Source organism: Orcinus orca, chromosome 19, assembly GCF_937001465.1.
Source record: "Orcinus orca chromosome 19, mOrcOrc1.1, whole genome shotgun sequence".
Classification (NCBI taxonomy): domain Eukaryota; kingdom Metazoa; phylum Chordata; class Mammalia; order Artiodactyla; family Delphinidae; genus Orcinus; species Orcinus orca.
Genome location: NC_064577.1, coordinates 6,163,065 through 6,187,680, shown reverse-complemented (window position 1 = coordinate 6,187,680; position 24,616 = coordinate 6,163,065). Strand labels below are relative to the sequence as shown.

The following is a 24,616-nucleotide window of genomic DNA, read 5'->3' as shown; positions in this document are numbered from 1 at the left end:
GTGAGCTCTCGCGCGGGTTTGGGCGGCCTAGACCCCGCCTACCGGCTGGGTTCGCGTTTTGTGTTGCTTCCGCACTGCTGGGAATCTGATGCTTGGCTTTGGGCGTTGTTTTAAAAACCGACAGACTGCCTCGAAATCAGTGTGAAGAAAGGAATGGCAAAATTTTAGGCCAGAGGTTCGCAGAGAGTGGTCCTGGGACCAGCAGAATCGGCATCACCCGGGACTTTGTTAGAAATGCAAAATTTCCGGCTCTGTTCCACATCTACGGAATCAGAAACTCTGGGACGGGGCCCAGAAATCTGAATTTTAACAAGCCCTCCCGGTAATTCTGATACTCAAGTTTGAAAACCACTGCCCTAGGCTATCGATTTCCCCCCGCCCCCCGCCCCCGAGGTACTCAGCGTGAGTATACCTGGCTCAGGGTAATTCGGCAGAAGATGAAAATCTGTACGCTAAGTATCTCATTATAGGACAGAAATGATTAATAAAATACCGTGGTACCACTGGGTATAGGAAGTAAAATTATATATGATACTTTTTAAAAAATGCTAGTCACACTTCACCTGTGGACCCACTCATTCTCGGCCCTTTCCAAACTAGTAACAGCAAAGAGATCTTTTGAATTACCGACAGAAGAATGTTAAAATCTCCAGCTGTAATTGTGGATTTGTCTATTTCTCTTTTTACTCCTGTCATGTTTTGTTTCATGTATTTTGAAGTTTTGTTATTAGATATATAAACATGTAGGATTGTTGTGTCCTCTTATATTGACCCCCATACCATTAAGAAATGATCCTCTTTATTTTTTTATTTATTTTTATCTACTTTATCTGATACTAATGTAACCAGCATTGTTAGCACAGTGTATCTTTTCCCGTCCTTTTTACTTTTAACCTATTTTAATTAGTTTGTGTCTATATATTTAAAGTGGTTCTCTTGTTGATAGCATATAGTTGGGTCTTGCTCTTTTATCCAGTCTGGCAATTTCTTCCTTTTAACGTGGGTATTTAGAACATTTTCATTAAAGCAGTTATTAGTATAGTTGCAATTTGTTTTCTCTTTTTCCTATCTGTTTTTTGTGCTCCCCCTCCACCTTCCCCCGCCCTTTTGAATTAATAAATTTTTATGACTCTGCTTAAGATTTTTATGCTTCAACTTCTTTGTTGGCTTATTGGCCATACTTTGCTTTTTTTTTTTTTTTTTAAGGTTTTGCTTTAGGGTTTCTGGTACACATCTTTAACTTATCACAGTCTACCTTCAAGTAAGAATGAAGCACTTTCTGTATAGTATAAAAACTTTATAAAAGTATAGTTCCATTTTCCCTGAGACTTTGTGCTGTATTTGTCACACATTTTACTTCTACCTATGTTATAAATGCACAATAAATTATCATTTTTGCTTTAAACAGTCAATTATCTTTTAAAAATATTTTTAAATAAGAAAAATGTTATGTTTATCCACATATTTACCATTTCCCATGGCTGCGTATCTTTGTGTAGATCCAGATTTCTTTTTCTTTTTAGCAGGAAAGGGTGGGGTAGTGGGAGGAGGAATTGGATGGTCAAAGGGCACAAACTTCCAGTTATAAGATAAAAAAGTATTAGGATGTAATGTACAACATGATTAATATAGTTGACATTGCTGTATGTTATATATGCAAGTAGTTAAGAGGGTAAATCCTAAGAGTTCTCATCACAAAGAAAAATATTTTTTCTTTTTCTTTTATATCTATGTGAAATGATGTATGTTCACTAAGTTTATTGTAATCATTTCATAATGTATGTAAGTCAAATTATTATGCTGTACACCGTAAACTTATACAGTGCTGTATGTTAATTATATCTTAATAAAACTGGAAGAAATAAAGTTGAAAGAAAATGCAAAAGAATCCACAGGCACACGTTCTATTAGCTGTCAGAACGATGACATCATCACACATCATGAAGCCTCTGCAAAGTTCAGTTGCACACTGGTGTGAGGATGAGTGAAAAAGGCAAGTTGTTAGAAATATAGTTTTGACCTGGAAAATTCCAAAAGTGTTTTAGGGACCTTTGGGAGTCCACAGACCACATTTTGATATCCACTCTTCTAAATGAATTAATGCTGAGATATATTATTAAAGGAATTATATAGCTTTGCATATAGGAATATGCTGAATGTCTTTTTTTCCCCCAAAGTGATTAGGGTAAGGCTAGATAGAAACCAAATATGAAATCTGCTTGGGGCACAGTGAAATAAGAGGGAAAAAATATATGTACATATATAGACACATATATTGGTTTCTGTCCCAGATTCCCAGTACAGAGCTCCTAAAACCTTTGTGATTTCCTGAGTAATTAGAGCACTAAGAGTAACTGTTGTTTTTATACTTGGTCTTTGACCCTAGTTCCTGGTTCCCTGGGTGACAGGAGTTATTTTGTTCCAATGAGGTAACTCTTGGTGGGCTTCTGCATAGCATCAGCATGGGGGCTAGTCACCAGAGAGACCACACCATAGTTAGAAGCTTGAAACTTTCTACCCCACCTCCCATCCTCCGGGAAGAAGAGAGGGGTTTTAAACCAAATTAATGATCCATCATGCCTACATAATGAAGCCTCCATAAACAACCCAAAAGTATGGAATTCTAAGAGCTTCCAGGTTGGTGAACATATCCACCTGCCCAGAGGGTGGTACACCCCAACTTCATGAGGACAGAAGCACCCTTCCTGACCTCACCTATGTATCTCTATCTGGTTGTTTATATGTATACTTTATCATATCCCTTATATAATAAATAGGTCAATGTAAAAAGAAAAGAAAAATATTATGTTTATTCACATATTTACCATTTCCAATGTCTCCATATCTTTGTGTAAAACCAGATTTCTATTTAGTATAAACATCTTTTTTTTAAACAGCTTTATTGAGACATAATTCACATACTGTGCAATTCACCCATTTAAAGCATACAATTCAGGACTTCCCTGGCGGTCCAGTGGGTAAGACTCTGCACTTCCACTGCAGGGGCCATGGGTTTGATCCCTGGTACCGGAACTAAGATCCCGTTCGCCATGCCACGCAGCCAAAAAAAAACAAAACCGTACAATTCAATGGTTTTTAATATATTCAGAGAGTTGTGCTACCATCATCACAAGCAATTTTAGGATACTTTCAATACCCAGAAAAAACCCCATGTAACCATTAGTCACTCCCATTTACCTCCCCCCGCCCCCGCAACAGTAATCTACTTCTGTTCTCTATGGACCTGCAGTCCTATTAGTTTTTGCTCTGTGTATTTTGGAACTATGTTATTAGGTGTGTAACTATTTAAGATTTTTATGTCTTCTTAATTAATTGACCATTTTTTCATTATGGAATGACCTTTATCACAGTAATATTCTTGGCTCTGAAATCTACTTTGTCTGATATCTTTATAGTCACTCCAGCCACTCCAAAAGTTTTCTTTTGACACAAACGCCAGGGAAAGCAAAAAGATGTTCAGGAAAGGAAAATAATTGTAACCTACTACGTAGCTAAGCCCTAAATAGCATACATGATCATGATAATGCAAACACTGAATATCCTGCTATTCTGATCTAAGTTACTATGTAATTATATTGGGAAGAAGGAAGGAGTGGGAAATGTGTATGTGTTTGTGTGTGTGTGGATGCACACACTGGGGAAGGAGCTAAATCTTTGTATTGCATACTGGGAGGTTAATAAATATTGCCTAATTCAGGAAAAAAAAAAGCCACACAGCATGTTATTTTGCAATATGGAGGCACATGTCAAAACTACAGCCAGAATAGGGGTTGGCAAACTTTTTATGCAAAGGGTTAGATAGTAAATATTTAGGCTTTATGGGTCATAGGTCTCTGTGGCAGCTACTCAGCTCTGCCCAGTGGTATGAAAGCAGTCATAGACAATATGGGCATGGCTTTTCCAATAAAACTTTATCATGACAGGCAACTAGCCAGATTTAGCTTGTGGGCTGTTTATTAGCTCCTGAGATAAAAGAACTGAAAGTAGATGCCTTAGAAGCAAGGAAAGTAGGGGTGAGGTTGAGCTGGAAATGCTCTGGTCTTGATAGACCTTGTATGACAGAAGGACTTTTTAAACTATAAGCATGTGTTATTTTGCTTAAAATAAAAAGAATCGATAAAGGGTAAAAATAAAGCCTCCTGCCTGGGCTGTCTGCCTCTTACTTATGGAGACTGGATGGGGAATTAGTTACACAAAGTTATCCAGCTCGATATCCTATATAATGCAAGCTTCTGTATTCTCCCATTGCCTTTAAGCTCAGGCAGTAGGTTGAGGAGAGGTAAAATATGGTTAATGACTAGGAGATGGAACACCCACCAAGGGGAATTACAATGCCTACAGAGAAAGACATAGGCAATATTTAATGAATTGATCTTGCCTGCTGAGAAGTCTTTATAATAAGGTCATGGAGGGGAGGGGAGGAACATAGAGTTGATGATGTAGGGTGGGGTTAGGTGGGAGTGGCATTGCATAAAACCTTACAGAAGAGGAATGAAAATTCCCTAAATTACCTGCAAAGGGTCTTCTGAGTCCGTAGATTGAGGATGTCTGTGGAAGTTAAGGGCAGCTGGTTGCTTGATCACATTTAGATTATGAAGGAATGGGAAGTCAGTCACAAAAGACCACATAATGTATGATTCCTTTTATATAAAATATCCAGAACAGGCAAACCCATAGAGAAAGCAAGGTTAGTAGTTGCCTAGGGCTGGGGTGGGGAAAAATGGGGAGTGATTGCTAATAGGTATGGAGTTTTTATGGGGGTGATGAAAATGTTCTGAAATTGATAGTTGTAAATGGTTGCACAATTTTGTGAATATACTAAAAAGCATTTTCATTAAGTATGTGAATTGTATAATATATGTGTTATATTTCAATAAAGCTGTTAAAAGAGCCAATAGGAGCTTTTCTGGGATTCCAATATCATTGTCTTGAAACCTTATGTTGTTTCTGGACCATGGAAAGCTGTAATTATAAAGGAAAGTGGTCTGGATGGTCTACACCATGCAGTATCATTGTTACCTATAAAATATGGAGAAAGAGCTAATTTAAAAATCCAATTAATCAAGTCTAAGCTTCTGAAGTATATGTAAATACAAATAAATCAATAAATCTATTGAGTCAAATAAATAGTTTAAATATAAACCTACATCTAAATTTTTGTCAAGCATAAATAACATCCTCTTCACTAAAAGAGTAAACTCCTGGTGTTAAGGGATAGGATTTTACTTGAACGATAGTTAGATAAATTCAACCCTGTTGGTTGCTTAATTCTAAAGTAGTTTCCAAAAGACTAATAGCATAGTCTTTAGCCTAGTAAAGTCTGGAAAGTGTTGGTGAGATGTCTGGAATGCTGGCAAGAGCAATAAAACAGAAATTAGGACATGTGTGTGCCTCTTACTAGCTGTTGTGACCTAAATAACTCACTCTTTGAGCCTATTTCCTTGGTTATAAGATGGGCATAGTATTGTAATATCGAGACTGCCACCTTACACGTTATGAGGAGGATCAAATGAGCTAGTATGTGAAAATGCTGATACTTCAAACAAGTTAAAATGCCATGCAAGTGTGTGATAATTTTATCATTAAGCTGGATGCCATTTAGTTAACTCCATGATAAAAGAAAGTGGTCTGGATGGTCTACACCATGCAGTATCATTGTTACCTATAAACTATGGAGAAAGAGCTAATAAAATAATAACCATGATAATGGTTAAACAGGTGGCAGTCTGCAAAAATTTCCCCTCCTTGCTGCCTAAAATGCCATTTGTATTCACAGTGGACTCTTTATAAGCTTGATCTGAAGCCATCACGATATGTGGCTATCAGTTTAATATCTTCAAGAACATTGTTCCTAGAAATGTTGCTGCAAATGCCCTGAAAAGACCACTTCCAAATATGAAACAGGCTTATAGGTTAAAACTGGGCATACGATCATCCAAGAGATGAGGCCTGGTAATAACACTGCCATCTTATCAGAAAAGGTTAAAAAGGGACCTCCAATCTCAAAATATAAGATGTTTGGAACACATCACATTTTGTCAACCAAATAAAGAAAATGAAGTTTAATTTCCCAAAATTTTATTAAAAATGGACTCTGTCATCAGATATCTTATTGCAAAGATGAAATCTCACAACAGAGCAGTAAAGTTTGCTGTAGTAAGAAGCTTTAAATAAATATAAATTCTTTTTGCAGTTCTTGAACTTGAGAGGATTTTGTTATTTAAAAAAAGTGTCTTCTTTTTTCCGTGAGTCATGGACAAACATTTTCCCAGAATTTCTATTCATTGAAATAACTTTTAAATTGTTAAGGTAAGTAGGGGTGGGGGGTGGAGATGGGGATGGGGAGGAAGTGGTGCTCATATAAGTCTTTGAAAAATTAGAAAAACAATTCCCAGTCCATTTCTTAAAATCTTTATTACTTGGTGCTCTTTTGATGTAAAAACTGCCATTTTTTCTAAATCCTCAGTCTTTCTTCGATTGTACTTTAAAAAAATTAAAATAACTCTGCCCAACGAACCGTAATAGTCCCATGCCAGATACAATGCTAAAACTAAAAGGAAACTTTAAAATATATTCTATAACATACATTTCGTTATGGCTACCTTAACTGGATATTTTTTAGATCAAATTTCTCCTTAGGTAGCACTTTTGGTTTTATAAAGCACTGAGATAAATGTCTAGGAGAAGAATATGTTTATGTGGCACTCCTTTCCAAATGAAAATATTTTATTTTATAGTTAACAAACAAAACTGAACATGACAAAAATACTCTAAATACAGTAGCAGTTCCATTAGCATTTCCCTAGCAAGCTTCCCCCTGGCATTTTGCATACACATAGGAGTCAGTCTCGGATGGCAATGGGGGTGAAATGGCACTATTTATTTTTTTGTTCAGCTTCATAAGAGCTGAACAGATGTGTGCCCAGTGGTATAAGTATTCGATAGCAGTATTACCAAATGTCCATACTTCAATTCTAGAATGATCTGCACCAAGAAAAAAGAAAGTGTGAATAGTTTTGTACTTTTATTACTAAAATATATTTTAATACTAAAATATAAAATATAAATTATGACAAAAGTTCATTCGATATATTTTGAGTCAAAACCATAGCAGAATCCTGTTTAAATATGTAATTACAGGAAAATGGATAAATAAATTTCCTTATATTCATATAATGGAATACTACACAGCATTTAACAAAGAACTAGAGCTACATATATCATTGTGGATAAATCTCAAAAACATACTGTTGAGAAAAGTAAGTTGTAGAATAGTATGTTCTTTTGGATATAGTTAAAAACAATTTTAAAACCTGAAAATATTATATTGTTTATGGATTCATAGGCATGTAGTAAAAGTAAGAAATCATGATGAAACTGATAAACACCAAATTCATAATAATATTAGCTCTAGGGAGGAAGAGAAGAGAATGGGATCAGGGAGGGGTATAGAAAGTCTCAACTGTTCCTATAATGTTTTCTTTCTTTAAGAAAGTCTGACTCAACCATGCATAATGTTAAGCTTGGATATAGAATATGGCTCCATAATGACTACACAGGTGTTAGTCTCTAACTTCTGTGTTTGAAATATTTCCTAATTAAAAATTATTTTTAAACATATAATCACTGTACACCAAAACATTTCATTTGTTAGACTGCTAACTATTAAGCTGCCATTCGTAAAAGTTACTTTTTCCCAGGAGTCAGTCAGTGACTAATATTCAGATAGAATGGTCCAATGGAAAGAGAATATACTTTAAAGTTGAAAGGATCTGAGTTCTAATCTTGGCTGTACCCCAACTAGTTTTGTGACCTTGAAAAAAGTCACTTAATTGCTCTGAGCCAGTTTTTTCTTCCAAAAACCAGAGATAACTCAGAATTGCTATGAGGATTAATGAGAAAAGATATGCAAAAATCTGTCACAGAGTAGTTGCTCAAAAAAATGTTAATTAGCTTCCTTCTTTCAGGTGCCTTCTACCCTCAGGTCTATGTTTTACTCATTTTTGTTACTTCTAGTGTCTAATACAGTTCCTAACCCAATAAATGTTTGCTGATTTGAGTTGAATCAAACTATTAAATGATACTTATAATTGAATAAGAGGTTTTAAATGCTTTCTATACAGTAGCTCATTAACAACACTGACAATTATGTCACTTATGGATATCTATTAGGATGACAAAACAGAACATATATTATTTCCCTATCTTCTATCAACATGAAGGAACAAATTTCCCTGAATTAGGCTTAGACTTTCTATGGTTTTGAAGGCATCACTACCACAAAGGTACAATGTGGGACAGGAAAGGCACATAAAATATGGAAAACATACTCAAGTCTCATTTTTATTTGAAGCTCACTTTAAAACACGTGGGTACAATTTTCTAAAATTCTGTTTTAACACACGCACGCACACACACAGAGGTACTGTCTTCTCTCAGTTGTAGGTGTTTAATAAATGTTGATTGAAACAACATTAAATTGTGGAATAATTAAGTTAGGCTTTTCAAATACTGTCTTTTCAGTAACATTAGTGACAATTATGAATAAAAATTAAAACAGATGCTGGTCATGAGAGCACATTAAAAATACTTGATTCAGGGCTTCCCTGGTGGCGCAGTGGTTGAGAGTTCGCCTGCCGATGCAGGGGACACGGGTTCGTGCCCCGGTCTGGGAAGATCCCACATGCCGCGGAGCAGCTGGGCTCGTGAGCCATGGCCGCTGAGCCATGGCCGCAGAGCCTGCGTGTCCGGAGCCTGCGCTCCGCAACGGGAGAGGCCACAACAGTGAGAGGCCCACATACCACAAAAAAAAAAAAAAAAAAAAAAAAACTCTGATTCATATGATATTATCGGTAATACTAGACCAATAACATACATACTTAAACTATTGAGATGCATTTGTTATAATTGATCGCTTTTTGTATTAATTAGCTTCCTGGAAGCTTTAAAAGTTAATGCTATAGGCTGCAAAGATTACTTTGATTATCATAATATTCCAATGTTATGAATCTAAATTAAATAAAACTTCACTCTAGAACACTCCTAATACCAGTCCTAACTAATTTTCTGAGATATAACAGCTCTGCTATTGCCCACAGCCTTTATTCTGCCTTTTCCAGATCCCCATTAAGAGCCCTGTTGCATTGACGCCTGCCAGTGTTCTTATCCGACATCCAAATGATCAGACCCCTATCTGCAGCCATTATTAAGCTAATAGCCATCTCCACGGTGATTCAAGGATTTGAGGACGGGGAGCGACGTCGCTCCCTTTCACAAGCCCCTGTTGCTTATTTCCTGTCTTACTGTTACCGAGGACAGAAGCTCCGAACCTGTCTGGTGGAGGTTCCTGTTTCCCTGCCCCGTTTCAATGAGAGATTGATGCCTTAACAACTGGCTCTAATGATTTCTCTAATGAAGCCTCCATCGGTCGGCTGGGTTCCCAGTAACAACGGTTGAGTGTTACTGCCCTCTTGTGGTGGATAGACGCCAGATCTCTGCAGTTCAGCAGAGCTCCAATGAGCATAGATTTAGTAATTCTTCCTTTGTAAAGGATATAGTAAATTATTTGAATATATCTGAGTTTAAAGACTTGCTGGGTCAAACTTTGAATCTCTGTTTATGAACCTATTAATTCAGAAACACTTTATGGTATTTTTGTAGGGTCTACCTTAATCAAACTTTTAATTACATAGGGAATTCATTCTGCTGAAAACATTGGGGTATTATAGGATATTTATAATTAAAATTCCATTTATGGATCTCTGCTTTAACACTGGATTAATCCTTTGGGAATTATAGACAATTAGAAAGATGTGCGAAGCAATAAAGAATGAAGTCCTTAAGCTTCAAGTCCAAAAGTTAAAGTGTAACTGCTCCTTTCAACTAAAATCTAACCCAAGATCAGCAAGCAGTGTATCTTTTTAAAAAAATTTTGGTTGCATTGGGTCTTTGTTGCTGCATGCGGGCTTTCCCTAGTTGCAGTGAGCGGGGGCTACTCTTCGTTGCGGTGCACGGGTTTCTCACTGCAGTGGCTTCTCTTGTTGCGGAGCACGGGCTCTAGGCGCACGGGCTTCAGTAGTTGTGGCACGTGGGCTCAGTAGTTGTGGCACGTGGGCTCAGTAGTTGTGGCTCGCGAGCTCCAGAGCACAGGCTCAGTCGTTGTGGCGCACGGGCTTAGTTGCTCTGCAGCATGTGGGATCTTCCTGGAGCAGGGCTCAAACCCGTGTCCCCTGAATTGGCAAGTAGATTCTTAACCACTGCGCCACCAGGGAAGTCCCTTTACTGTTTATTTAAATTAAATTATTTTAAAACACTTTTAAACAAAAAATAGAAACTCGCTATTGATGTGATAAAACCATTACAAATAAAAGTTGAATGATATTTTTTCTTGTATTCCAATGGCACAGGTATCAGTTGTTTGCTCCTTTTTGTTTGGAGCTTAGTGTGGGAAGCCTACAGGGGTCTTTGCATTCAGTAAACACACTAATACTCTCCCTGTTTTCACTCTGGTACTCTCTCTCTCAGTTGTGTCTGACGTCCCCCAGTCCAGAGAAATTCTAGGTTACCTTCTCTGAGGAATAAATTTCTAAGGTTGGGGAGGGAAGGTTGCCCAGTGGTGTGATGTAGAGAAGATGAGATACAGAGACCAAAACACTAAAACAGAAAGATGAGAAACAACAGGGAGAAGAAAACTTCAAAAAATACTTAACATTAATACTCTCAGTGAGATAAGACATTGCATTCTTGAAATATGAACAACATGTTGTAGAAAGCAAATATTTAGAGAACAAGAGCAACAAAAGCTCTCAAACATTAAAATGCACAGAAACAAAAATTCAATAGGATTAAAAGTTGAGAGAATGTCTCAGAAAGTGAAACAAAAAGACAAAAAGATGGAAAATAGGACAGAAAATACAGGGATTTTTGAGGCTGAATCTAGGAGATCCCATGTCTGAATAATAGGAGGAGTTCCAAAGAGGGAACACAGAAAAGGGAGGGTAGGGCCTCCACTAACCTCTAGGTCATTTTTGTGTAAATAAGAAAAAGACACCTACCATGGATGAATATACTCTATAAGCACACGGCTTGCTGAGGAGAAAAAGGTGTATGATCTACTGTATAGCACAGGGAACTCTGCTCAATGTTACGTGGCAGCCTGGATGGGGGAGAGTCTGGGGGAGAATGGATACATGTATATGTATGGTTGAGTTGCCTTGCTGTGCACCTGAAACTATCACAACACTGTTAATCGGCTATACTCCAATATAAAATTAAAAGTTAAAAAAAAAAAAAAAAGAGGGCTTCCCTGGTGGCGCAGTGGTTGAGAGTCTGCCTGCCGACGCAGGGGACGTGGGTTCGTGCTCCTGTCCGGGAAGATCCCACATGCCGCGGAGCGGCTGGGCCCGTGAGCCATGGCCGTTGAGCCTGCACGTCCGGAGCCTGTGCTCCGCAACGGGAGAGGCCCCAACAGTGAGAGGCCCACATACCGCAAAAAAAAAAAAAAAAGAAAAGAAAGAAAGAAAAAGGTGTGAGGAAAGAGATACCCCTCCTCCAAGCAGATATAGCCTTAAGCTGAAGCACACAGTTTAGTGAATGGAATTCTGGTTAGATTTCAGCCCCCACCATCCTCAGCAGGGCACATCTGTGCAGTGCACAGACTGCACAGCTGTAAGTAGCAGCCTTGATGCCATGGAGGAAATCATCAGGACTTAAGAACCTGTGTTTCACAACTGAAAAGGCCCAGTGAGTGCTCAGATCAATGGATGAAAACAGACCCACATCAAGATATATCACTATGAAATTTCACAGTCTTGGAGATAAAGGAGTAATTCTATAGCTTCTGGAGAGAAACAAAACAAAACATGCACAGAATCTGAAAGTTACATGCGCAGAATCAGAAAGGCTTCAGACTTCTTTTCAACAGCAAGCTTGGAAGTTTCCAAGTTTCTTCTAACAACGGAGCCATTTCCTCAAGAAGTTAACCATAGAGTTTCCATATGACCCAGCAATTCCACTCATAGTTATGTATCAAGAGAACTGAAAACATATACTCACAAAAAAACTTGTAAACAAATATTCATAGCAGTATTATTTATAATAGCCAAAAAGTAGAAACAACTCACATGTCCATCGACTGATAAATGGATAAATAAAATGTGGTATATCCTTATAATAGACTATTATTCAGCTATAAGAAAGTAATGAAGTAGTACTGGTACATGCTTGGACATAGATGAACCCTGAAACATTATGCTAAGTGAAAGAAGCCACATACAAAAGCCACCTATTGTATGATTCCATTTATATGAAATGTCCAGAATAGGCAAATATATAGATACTGTAAGTAGATTAGTGGTTGCCAAGGGCTGGGGTGGGGAGGGGCAAAGGAGAGTGACTGCTAATGGGTACCAGGTTTCTTTCTAAAGTGATGAAAATATTCTAAAATTAGATAGTGGTGATGATTGCACAACCTGGTGAACATACTAAAAACCACTAAATGGTATACTTTAAAAGAGTGAAATCTGTGGTATGTGAATTATATCTCAATTTCTAAAAGAAGACAATGGGGGACTTCTCTGGTGGCGCAGTGGTTAAGAATCCGCCGGCCAATGCAGGGGACATGGGTTCGAGCCCTGGTCCGGGAAGATGCCACATGCCTCGGAGCAACCAAACCTGTGCACCACAACTACTGAGCCCGCGTGCCACAACTACTCAAGCCGGCGTGCCTAGAGCCCATGCTCCACAACAAGAGAAGCCACCGCAGTGAGAAGCCCACGCACTGCAATGAAGAGTAGCCCCCGCTCACTGCAACTAGAGAAAGCCCGGGCGTAGCAACGAAGACCCAACGCAGCCAAAAAAAAAAAAAAGACAATGGGGCAATGTCTTTAAAATTACACTTCCTAGCAAACTACAAATCAAATGTGACAGTTGAATAAAAACATCTTCAGACGTGAAAAGTCTCAAAAAATTTACCATTCATGCACTAGTGCTCAGGAAACTACTAGAGATATGCTACCTCAAAACATGGGAGTAGATCGAGGAAGAATGAACGAAGAGAATGGCAAAGTAAATGCCTCTGACGGCAGCAAAATAAATTTCAGGAAGGCAGCTAAGGAGCAGATCTGGGGTGGGGGAAGGCCCCAGATTCAAAGAAAATTAAGATCTCTAGAAAGGATGGCTTCAAGAAAAAAAGAAATTGAAACCAACAAAAATTACCTGGTAAAACTGACCTTTTGGGAAATTAAAAATACAGAGAGACAAATAGAAGGGGTGAGAATAATTATGAAGTACAAAGAAAACTAAGCAATTTAAAAAATAAAAGGCAATTATTTACTTCAGGAAAAAGAAAAATGAAAAAGGAATGATCAAAATATGCTACAATGCTCAGCTGTGGATATCTGAATAGGCAAAATCATGTAAACATTGCATTTGGATTTAACTCCAAATAGTAATACAATTTCATTGGGAGGGCAAGGTAAGAAAATTGTGGTATAACAGAACTAAACTTTCATCTATAAGAAGAAAATCATTTGACAAGGCTTAAGTTAATGACTCAAAAGATAGCAATAGTGCATAATATTAGAAATATAGAAAATTTGAAAACAACAGAAGAAACAGTCAAAAGAGTCAAAAAGAATTGCATGGTGAGAGGAACTGGGGAAAAGAGAGGAAAGGGATGGGCTAGTGACTTCTTTGTTAGAAGGCTTTTAGTTCTATTTGACCTTTTAAAGTACTTTAATAAAAAGTATGATATAGGGCTTCCCTGGTGGCGCAGTGGTTGAGAGTCCGCCTGCCGATGCAGGGGACATGTGTTCGTGCCCTGGTCTGGGAAGATCCCACATGCCGCGGAATGGCTGGGCCCATGAACAATGGCCACTGAGCCTGCGCGTCCGGAGCCTGTGCTCTGCAATGGGAGAGGCCCCAACAGTGAGAGGCCCACGTACCGCAAAAAAAAAAAAAAAAAGTATGATATAATTTTTATAATCCTTTTGGGATAAAAGATTGTTTTAACATCCACTGAAATGAAAAAAATGAGTGACAAAGGAACTTGGAAAATATGTTTGCCTTAAATAGAAAAATGTTCTCATTAAACTGATTTTCAACAGCCTTTATCAGATATCAAAGCAATGGGATGTTACCTTGACAAAACCATTTTTCTCATAATTCAATAACTACTATTGGAAAACTTCAAAATTTAAAATCAGAAGGAGTGATAAGGAACGAAAGAAAATAGCTAATTTAATTTTTCTCTTTTTTTTTCCCCCAGATGACTTGAAACTGGAAGGGAAATGCATGGGAAATGGGCAAGCATCTAGGCCCCAGGTCTTTAACAAATTCCAAAATAGTTCCTGAACAGTGTGTGAGTACTTGTCTCAATGATATCTTAACTAAAAGGGCCCTTTAAGCAGTTCTTTTCAGGACAAGGGAATCTATTCTAGAACGGAATGGATGTTTCTACCTCTAGAGCCTGAAATTCGTGAGCAACTCATAAACATCACACTCTAGACTCCCTCTTAAACCCAGATCTAACTGTGATAGCAGCTCTTTTCCGACAAGTAGGAACAAGTCTTGGAAGAGGCCACTATCTAAGAATACTAGGTTTGAAAAGGTGGTAGGGAACTGTAACCAAATCCAAGCCAAATAGGACAAAACAATTTTCTTGGTTTCTTGTCCATTTCATTCTGACTCATTTAAAAGAACCCGGCACATCCTCACAGTTGCAGATTCAGTTCAGTGCTGTATTCATATTTGCTATTTCTGGATGGTTGGTAGAATCCTGTCTGATCTTTAGCTGTGCAGTGGGAGGTGAAGGAGAGAGTCTTGCCCCACTTCTGGAGTGGAGAGGGATGGAGAACAGCACGCAGTAGAGCCACCACGGTGGTGGCAATAGCAATTAGGGAAAGATCTCCCGGGGGAAAGGTGAATCTTGAGGACAGAAGTTAATCAGGGCTGTGAGTCCAGCAGTCCTGCCCCCTGATGGTAGAGCATCTCCCTCCATTGTCATTCTTGGAGGATCATGGTGGTATTTTATGGAGGAAGCTGGTGAGTTTCTTTATAGATGGTGATAGCACTGAGGCTGTGGCCGCTTTGGAAGAGGAGCCCTGGGTCTCTCGCAGGAAAAGTGGAGGGCCTGGGGAACTCCTGCTGAGACCAGTGTCTGTGCACCTATAGACGCTTGGATTTAGGTGTGGGGAGGAAGTATGGCTACTTGCAGAAACACAGTTTCTAGATAGCAAAGTGATTGTGGTCACACTTGGAATGGGAGACAGCTCTTCTTACCTCTAGGTCTGAGAACATTTCCTGGTAGAAAACATCTGTCCAAACCCACTGGGAAGGCGACATGGGACAGAAAAACCAGGCGAGGCTGGCATCAGAGGTCCAAAATGGAGTGAGGAGAACAGATCCATTACAAGGTGGTCAGGTCACGGGTCTTCAGGTAGAGAAGGCTAACTACATGAGTACTTTAGGCAGAGTAACAGAGGGTAGCAGGCTTTTGATGCACTATGCACAGCTGTCCGGGAGTGGTCACTGGAGTCAGTGGGTCCCCCACAGGGAAGTATGTCAGCAACATTCACATGCAATGGCATAGTCTTGGGAAGCCAAGCCTGCTGAACAAAGTTGCCCAGTGCTCCTGCAAAGGTGACTGTCTCAATATAAAGGTGGGACACAGCTGCCTGGAATTCCACCAGAATATAAAATAACCCTTTCTAGAAATGTAAATCAAAACCACGATGAGATATCACAACACATCTGCTAGAAAGGCTATTACCAGAACAAAAACCAACCAAACAAAAAAACCCCAAGAAATAACAAATGCTGGCCAGGATGTGGAGAAAAGAGAACCCTTATGCACAGTTGGTAGGAATGTAAATTGGTACAGTCACTATGGAAAACAATACGGAGTTTTCTCAAAACATTATATATAGAACTACCATATGATCCAGCAATTCCATTTTTGGGTATACATCTGAAGGAAATGAAATCACTATCTTGAAGAGATATCTGCACCCCTCATGTTCACTGCAGTGTTACTTACAATAACCAAGACGTGGGAACAACCTAGGTGTTCACTGACAGATGAATGAATAATGAAAATGTGATATATACATATAGTGGAATATTGTTCAGTCATAAAAAATAAGGAAATCCTGCCATTTGCAACAACATGGATGAAACTTCAGGGCATTAGGTTAAGTGAAATGAGTCAGACAAAGACAAATACCGTATGATCTCGCTAGAGCTAGGATGAAGTGGAGTGAGAGTTGGAAGCAGAAGCCCTAAAGAAGTGTGGGCACATCACCAGCCCTGACTCTGTTTTCTTGGCAAAATCATCAGTTTGGAAGGTTTGGTGAGTTTGGAGCTATGCCAAAAGTCCCTCCCCATCCTGGGCAGAACCTATAGGTATTGGTGGCATTTCATGCCGGGTGGAGTCATTGAGTAGGGGCCTTACTTACTTCTAGAAGAAGGCTCAGATAAACTTGGGCAGCAGAGTGCCCTGCCAGAAGACTCCTCTTTTTCTGGCACAAGCAGAAGGGTGCCCCAAGAGTTCTCTTTCCTTTCCCCAAATGCGGAGCTTAGAATTTCCTGATACAATTGCATCTGAAGAAGAGAGGGTTGGTACCTGGGTGGTCTGAACTTTCTTGATTGATTCAGAGACTGTGGTAATGCTAAAGGTTTGGTGGCCGTGGTAGGGGAGCCTAGGGGATATTAGCTTCTGGCTGAATCCAGCTGTTAACTGCAGTTGGAATTCCTGGCACCTGAGGACACTGCTGGAAGAGAAAGTGCTGGGGAGCATTGGAGATCAAGGCTACTCAGGAATCAGCTAGCACAGTCCAAAGTGGGGGCAAGCAAAGGAAACAGAAATTTGCATGTTTTCCTGAAACAAAAGAGCTATATATGACAACAGGAGGTAGTTCTGATAGGCAAATTGGAGGTGAGCATGAAGAAACTCCCATGAAGCATTGGTACAATGCCATGGATGATGCCTTTATTAAGGGCTGAGAGCCAATTCCTGAACATGCCTTCAAGGTGGAGAGGGGAGGGGCCTGATCCTCATCCCTAGCTCCTATCTGACAGAGGGACTGGACTGGACACTTGGGGGGGTACCTGAGTCCTTGCCCAAGAAGGGGAACATCAGTCTGAAGGGACACAAGTGGCAGCAGGATCTGGTTCTAGGCCAAGGGGCTGGCAGGTTGGATGGGGACCAAAGTGGAGTAGGGACTCAGGGAGAATCTCAATTAGACAAATGGGTCACACATGGGGCAGTGCCAGGCCCAAGGCAGGGACTAAATCTACTCCAAAGGGAAGAGCAGCAACTAGGCACTGACATAGAAAATATTTCTGCTAGAGTTTTAAGTCCTCAGTGAACAGTGAACAAGTATAGACCAAGTACAGTGTATACAAATATATAGTGAACACGTATTCGTTTTTGTTGTTGCTGCCGTTACTGTTTTCCTTAAACAGCACCTTAGAAGTGATAACTGCAACACCTGTGAATGCAGAGGCTCTGTGAATCAGTCCATGGCCCTGAGGGCACACAGAAGACCTTCCAAACAGGAATTCTAATCTTTACTCACACCACTCTCGGTCCACATGAATTCATGTGAACTTTTTTTTTTTTTTTTGGCGGTACGCAGGCCTCTCACTGTTGTGGCCTCTCCCATTGCGGAGCACAGGCTCCGGACGCGCAGGCTCAGTGGCCATGGCTCACGGGCCTAGCTGCTCCACGGCATGTGGGATCTTCCCGGACTGGGGCACAAACCTGTGTCCCCTGCATCGGCAGGCAGACTCTCAACCACTGCGCCACCAGGGAAGCCCTATGTTAACTTTTATGTGAATCTCGTGTCTAGCACTCCCGAACTTCTGAAAGTATCTCTCCTTCCTAAGCCAGAAGATCTCTCTCTCTCTCATCCACCCGTCCTCGCTCACTGCTTTGTGCTTCCGCTGTGCTACGTGCTTCCACTGCCACAGACAGCCTGAAGAGTGTGGCTGTCTTCCCCCGAGTTGCCTTTTCTTTTCTCTTGTCCTAGGAGTCTGATTCTAAGCCACTCTGCCTAATATAGGTGTCACAGAAGTCTAGAAACCCTTGTGACTTGGTCCAGAGTCTCCAAAGAGAGTGGGGGAGAGATGGATAGGCTTAGTGAAGAGATTTCTACAGAGCCATTTTTCCAATTAATGATTAGTTTTCTAAATGAGTTAAAAAAAAAAGAACCAAATTTTTAAGTTCACTCTTTACTGTTCTATTCATATAAACGGCCTCAGGGGGATTCCCTGGCCGTCCAGTGGTTAGGACTCTGTGCTTCCACTGCCGAGGGCCTAGGTTCGATCCCTGGTTGGGGAACTAAGATCCCACAAGCCGAGCAGCAAAAAACAAAAACAGAACAAAACAAAACTGGCCTTAGGTCTCTGGTGGGGTAATATACACACATAGAGAAATGTGTGCTTGTATATGCATATTTACCCTTATATGTTACCAGTTCTCTGTGGTCAAAGAGCTCATCACCTTTTCCAACCTGGGAGCCTCACTGCTTTGATTCCTGCTGATGCTCCTCCCAAAAAGTCTACATTACTAGTCTATAAAGACTCATAATCTATTATTTTCTTCGGTTCTTCATGGGAACTAAAGATAATAGCTGCCTTTTTGCTTAACATACTTGTCTCCTAGTCTCACTGCAGCCCCTATTTGCTTTTATTTTTTAGCGAATTATGAACATGTAGTCAATAAGTGGGAGACAGAGGTGCTTCTGAATTCTCATACGTGTGGCACAGACAGTCACTTTGGGGATTGCAGTAGGTTACAGACAATGCCCCTCCTTTTAGAAGACTATAATCAGAACTATTTTCCCCTAAAAATTGAATGTATGAGCCACTTGCTTTATTCTAATAAAAGTCTCTGGATTGCAACTGTGTTTTGTTGCTCTTGGTATAGATTTAGACCAAAATTAAGTGGAAATTTACCTCTGATATATTCATCAATGAGCTTTAAATTAACCTTCAGTTTCCTAGCAGTTGGATCAAAGTCACAAATATTCTCGACTAAGTATTGGTTAACGTACTGTGAACAAAGAACAAAAGTTATGGAATCATCAACAAGTGGAAGTAGAGTGCCCAACTCATCAGTTTACATAATTCCATTTATATACACTTCAAAACAGGCAAAACCAGTCTATGGTGTTAGAAGTCAGGATTCTGGTTACCCAAGGGTGAGTGTGCGTGTGTGTGTGTGTGTGTGTGTGTGTGTGTGTGTGTGTGTGTGTGTGTGTGTGTGTGTGTGTGAGAAGCTGGTGATGGGAGAGGGTACGGTACAGAGGACGGCTTTGGGGATGCCACTAATGTTCTGTTTCTTGATCTAGGTGCCTGTTACAAATGTTCATTGTGTAAAAATTCTTGCCTTTGTATACTTAGGATTTGTGCAATTATGATTTGTATATCTAAACTTGTGTAGGATATTTTTCAATAAAGTGTACTTAAAAAAAAACTTACCAGTTTACACTGATCCCAATTTCCTAAGTCACTTGATAATTCCAATTCTGGATGAAAGAACAAGATAATCCCTTTTAGGATGTCTTGTACTAGTCTTATGTTAGCTTCCAACTCCTGGGACTGGCTGTCTGGTGATTTTGGCTCTGCCAGAAGATCATAATCATAGAGCAACAGTGACACAAAGTCCATGGAGGTAAGCAGCCGGAGGCACTGTTGTAGCTCTTTCAGCATGACTCGGAAGAAGAGAATGCCTGCCCGCTGGACTGCTCCCACATTTTCAATTTCTGGAATGATAGAATGACATCCCACATTGTTGTTTAGTACACACACTACTTTTTAATAGGATTCTGAACATAATATAGTAAAACTTTTTTTTTTCTTCAGGAAAAAGAAGACCATATCCTATGGTTTTAAACAATCAGTTTCTCTAGTCATGAAATCAAAAGGCAAAAATGGAATTACACCTGGTGAAGTTCACAGGAAGAGGCTTTGAGGAAATGTGGAAACTTTTTTGGAGTTAGATCTTGGTTTGAATACCTACTTTCCCCCTTATTGGTTCTGCGGTCTCTCTGAGCCTCCTTTTCATTTTCTGTGAGGATAGAGCTGATCCCTACTTCCCTGTTGAGCTGTGGGAATTACAGGAGATGGTATATGTAAAAGTGCTTAGCCCCAGGTCTTACACATAGTGGATGCTCAAAAGACATGAGTTTTCTTTTCTTTTTTCTTCTTCTCCCACACTGTGTAGTGGCTAGAAACCTTTCAGTTTTACCCCACCAGAGTGTTACTCTACTAATTCTGGTCATTCCATTCTAGGCAGCCAAAGGTTTCCATGCTTCCTTCTTCCCTCCCTTCTGCCCAAACTGATTTTGTGCTAAGGGTAGCCTAGTGGATGTGGAATCATAAGGACCGGGGGCCTGTACTTGGTCGTGCACTAGCTTGCTATTGGACTTTTGTTTTGACGGGCGTTAGCTACTTTATCTGTAAAATGAGATGTTCCGAAGAGTTAGCACTGTGTAATGTACTGAAAAGAGCACCCAAACTGGGGTGCAAATCCAGCCTTCACCACTTGTTAACTATGTGATTTGGTGCAAGTTGTTTCTCTGAACTTTACTTTCCTCATCTGTAAAATGAAATAATCACCATTCACCTCATAGAGTTATGGTAAGGACCAATTGAAATAACATATTTAAAGTGCTTGACACATGATGTGACATTTAATATTGGGCTGGCCAGAAGGATCATTCGGGTTTTTCCATAAGATGTTACAGAAAAACCCAAATGACCTTTTTGGCCAACCCAATAAATGCTACTTGTATATTGCCTTTATGAGTCCTTCCAGTTCTAAAACCATGACTCTAGCCAAGAAAATGTGATTCCTTACCCTTTGCTAGAATTTATAGCCCATACTCATCAGCCCAAGACTGCAAGAAGGAAATCCTTCCATGTGGAAAGATCTATATATTGCAACAGTTCATTTTAGAAAATGCATCCTGCATTGCATTGTCTGTGATTTCCCCAAAACTTTTTAAATCCATGAATTCAGATGGTCGCCACATGTACAATACCTAAGATATAGTTTTTCTTTATTTCTCCAGATAATTCGCCCAGTATTTCATTGCAGGCAACTTGGATCACCTTCGTCATTTTCTGTAGATCTTTAAATTCTCGATACAACAACATCTTACTCCTGCCAATGTTAACATCAAGAGCTCCCAAAGCTTCTCCTGTTCTCTCACGAAGTGGAACTACTATGTGGTTTTCTCCACAGACAGAGGCCAAAACAACTTCTGAACTGTCTGTACACTTAAAGAGGAAATCTCTGAAACCAAAACCAAATAAGCATAAGGATATAAAACAACAGCCTGTTCATAACATTCCACCCAAACATACTGAATCATCTTCTCTTGCGCCTACTACACTCCAGCCGCACCAGCCCTTGTTGCTGTTTCGTCTGCCTGGACCACTCCACCCCTTGAGTTCACAGGGGTCTCTCCCTCAGCTCCTCATAGAGAAGCCCTCCCAGACCCCACAATCTAAAATAGCTGCACCTGAGTCTCGCTCCACCCTAATACTCTGCCTTATTGTTTTTACTATATACTTATCCTTATCTGAGGGTATTTGTTTTTTGTTTAAATATTGTCCAATACGTATTGGTTGAATGCCTGAAGGAACAATGAGCGTGTTAGGTCAGGTGCCCTAGAAGCAGAGCCTGAGAAAAGGGATGCTCTGTGCAAATGATTTATTGAGGGAGTGCTCTCAGGAGAAACCTGTAAGGGTCTGAGAAAAGCACGATAGGCAAGGGGGAGGAGCTAAGCAAGAATGTGATTTCAGGTGAACTCTAGCCTCAGTCTGATCCCAAGGGGAGCTCTGGAAGGCAAATTGTGCCCAGACTCTGCTCCACCTTGAGGCAGGGGAGAGGCCTTTTGTCAGTCATTAGAGCTCTAATCTGCTTGGGTTGTGTGTGGAGAGGGTGTTTACAGAACTCTTAGGCACCTCCTGGTGAGAGGCTCCCATTGCTCAAGGGTGCTCCTCCAGAGAAAGTTACAGTGTAAGTCATTAGCAGTAGGACCTGGCCCCTCGCAGAAGGTACATGGGGATCTGGGCAGGGCACCTGCTTCAGTGAGGGACCTGCGGTTTTCATAGAAATGTAGTGGCTCCTTTTTTCTCTAGTGAGGTATAGCTTTTTATCTCTTTCTCTCTTTCCCCATCTACATGATATTGAGTGTATCTTTTTTTTTTTTTGGCCGAACTTTGGCATGCGGAACTTCCTTAACCAGGGATCAAACCCCCGTCCCCTGCAGTGGAAGCCCAGAGTCTTAACCATTGGACCATCAGGGAAGTCCTTACATGATATTTAGATGTCATTCCTTTGAGGTATTTGTAAAAATGTTGGTGCTTTGCATAGCCTCAAAAGCACGTTTAGGGAATTCCCTCGTGATCCAGTGGTTAGGATTCCATGCTTCCACTGCAGGGGACAGGGGTTCGATCCCTGGTCGGGGAACTAAGATTCCATATGCTGCAGGGCATGGTCAAAAAAAAGCACATTTAGTTCATAACATCAATCCTATGATGATAGGGAAGGTTATGTCCTTCTTTTGCTATTCCTACCCCTTGCTGCAGCTGAGCCATCACTTTGTGTCTTTATGATAACCATAGTAATGATACATCATGCTAAGCTTTCTTGGTCAACAGAGGTCCTCAAAAAGCACCTGCTCTGGGCTTCCCTGGTGGCGCAGTGGTTGAGAGTCCGCCTGCCGATGCAGGGGACACGGGTTCGTGCCCCAGTCCAGGAAGATCCCACATGCCGCGGAGCGGCTGGGCCCGTGAGCCATGGCCGCTGAGCCTGCGCGTCCGGAGCCTGTGCTCCGCAACGGGAGAGGCCACAACAGTGAGAGGCCCGCGTACCGCAAAAAAAAAAAAAAAAAAGCACCTACTCTAAGTTACACACAGAAATCCGAGGTTATAAGTCTGGATGTTACAAGGACTCCTGTAGAACTCTTGACCAGCACAAGGAATAACTGTATGGAAAAGAGCTTAAAACTGAATGAACATTCTGGTATGAGGCCAAACTGAAATTGAATTAACATAGGTACTTAAATGTCAAATTAGCCTACTAGTCTGAGATAGGTTACCGCCTATTCAACTATGCTGACCCTCTAAGAAGCAGTGGTCCCTTTTTGCAAAAGATGTATTCTAGTTAAGATCTGTTTTGCATCTGTCCACAGTTTAATAGTCTTTGCATTCCACATGTGAGAGGCATTCAAGGTTATCTAGAACTGGGGGTTTATTAAAGGCAACATTCTTTGCCTCCTCCCCATCTTTGCCCCAGACTGTCTTCTTTAAATAAAAAATACAAGTCCACAGGCTAGTTAACATTAAGAGGATGAGCTCTGATTAAGTGATGTGGGTGTATTTTTCATAACCATGGTGGGTTTTTGTTAATTCCATGTTTACAGGACAATTATAGAAAATAAAACACTAAATTGAAATCTGTTTTAAAAAGGACTTGGGGAAAGGACCCAGGCAGACAAAGGTCTGCAGTAATTTTTCTTTAAAACCCAATCAGAATGAGAGCCAGTGTATATTAATAAGAGGCAGAAGCTGGCAGTCAAACAAAACAGACCATGAGGTATGTCTCATACCTGAAGATGCAAGTCTTCCTAAAGATGATAGGGGGATTCCTGTGGATTTCTGTTAGACCCAGGTGCCCTGTGACCATCATATTTCGTAAAACGTAGTCTGAATCCTTGAAAAGAGGCAGAGATATCATTAGAGAGAGGAGTACTTAGACTTCATACTCTCTCTCTTTTTTAAAAAATATTTATTTGTTTTTGGCTGCATCAGGGTCTTAGGTGTGGTGCATGGGCAGCGTGCGTGCTCTTCGTTGTGGCACGTCGGCTTCTCTCTAGTTGTGGTCTGTGGGGTCAGTAACTGCAGTGCACCAGCTTAGTTGCCCCGAGGCATGTGGGATCTTAGTTCCCTGACCAGGGATCAAACCCCTGTCCCCTGCATTGGAAGGCAGATTCTTAACCACTGGACCACCAGGAAGTCCCCCAGACTTCATACTCTCATTAAGACTTTTGGGGACAAATAAATAGAAAAAAATTAGAAAAGCTTAGGTAATATAAAATGTTTTTCAAATTATAGGTCAAGGTCAATATAATTTTGAGCCACAATGATGCCAAACACTTGGGCCTCAAGGTTTGGGTCTCAGAATTTTTTTTTTCCTATCCTCACTCATTCTATTGGTCATCCCATCCAGTCTCATGATTTTTGTTTTGTTTTGGTAAAATATACACAGCATAATATTATCATTTTAACCATTCATAAGTGTGCAATTCAGTGGGATTAAATACATTCACAATGTGTAACCACTCGAGTAGTTTTAAATATAATTTATTTACCAGTCTGGATTTCTCCCAAACACCAAGCTCATATAACCAACTGCCTATTCAATATCTCCACTTAGATGTCTAACAGACATTTCAAATTATATTTTAAAAAAATCTTTTTCAATTTATTAGGTAAGAAATTATCTTCTACTTAACTTTGTATTTATTTCATTATGAGAACAATTGAACATTTTTTCCCATGTTTATTGACCATTTGCATG

At 40.2% G+C, this 24,616-nt stretch overlaps 1 protein-coding gene across 1 annotated transcript in view; it reads right to left on the bottom strand.

The window, feature by feature from the left end:
• Nucleotides 1-6,416: 6,416 nt before the first annotated feature.
• Nucleotides 6,417-24,616, bottom strand: part of EFCAB5 (EF-hand calcium binding domain 5) — a 114,550-nt gene continuing 96,350 nt past the window's right edge. Inside the window, exons 20-24 of the mRNA XM_033423317.2 lie at nt 23,646-23,749; nt 21,069-21,322; nt 19,504-19,787; nt 18,979-19,075; nt 6,417-7,005 (exon numbers count right to left, since the gene is read on the bottom strand). Of these exons, the coding sequence (XP_033279208.1) occupies nt 6,824-7,005; nt 18,979-19,075; nt 19,504-19,787; nt 21,069-21,322; nt 23,646-23,749 (921 nt within the window). The 3' untranslated portion in view covers nt 6,417-6,823. The remainder of the gene's footprint in view (nt 7,006-18,978; nt 19,076-19,503; nt 19,788-21,068; nt 21,323-23,645; nt 23,750-24,616) is intronic.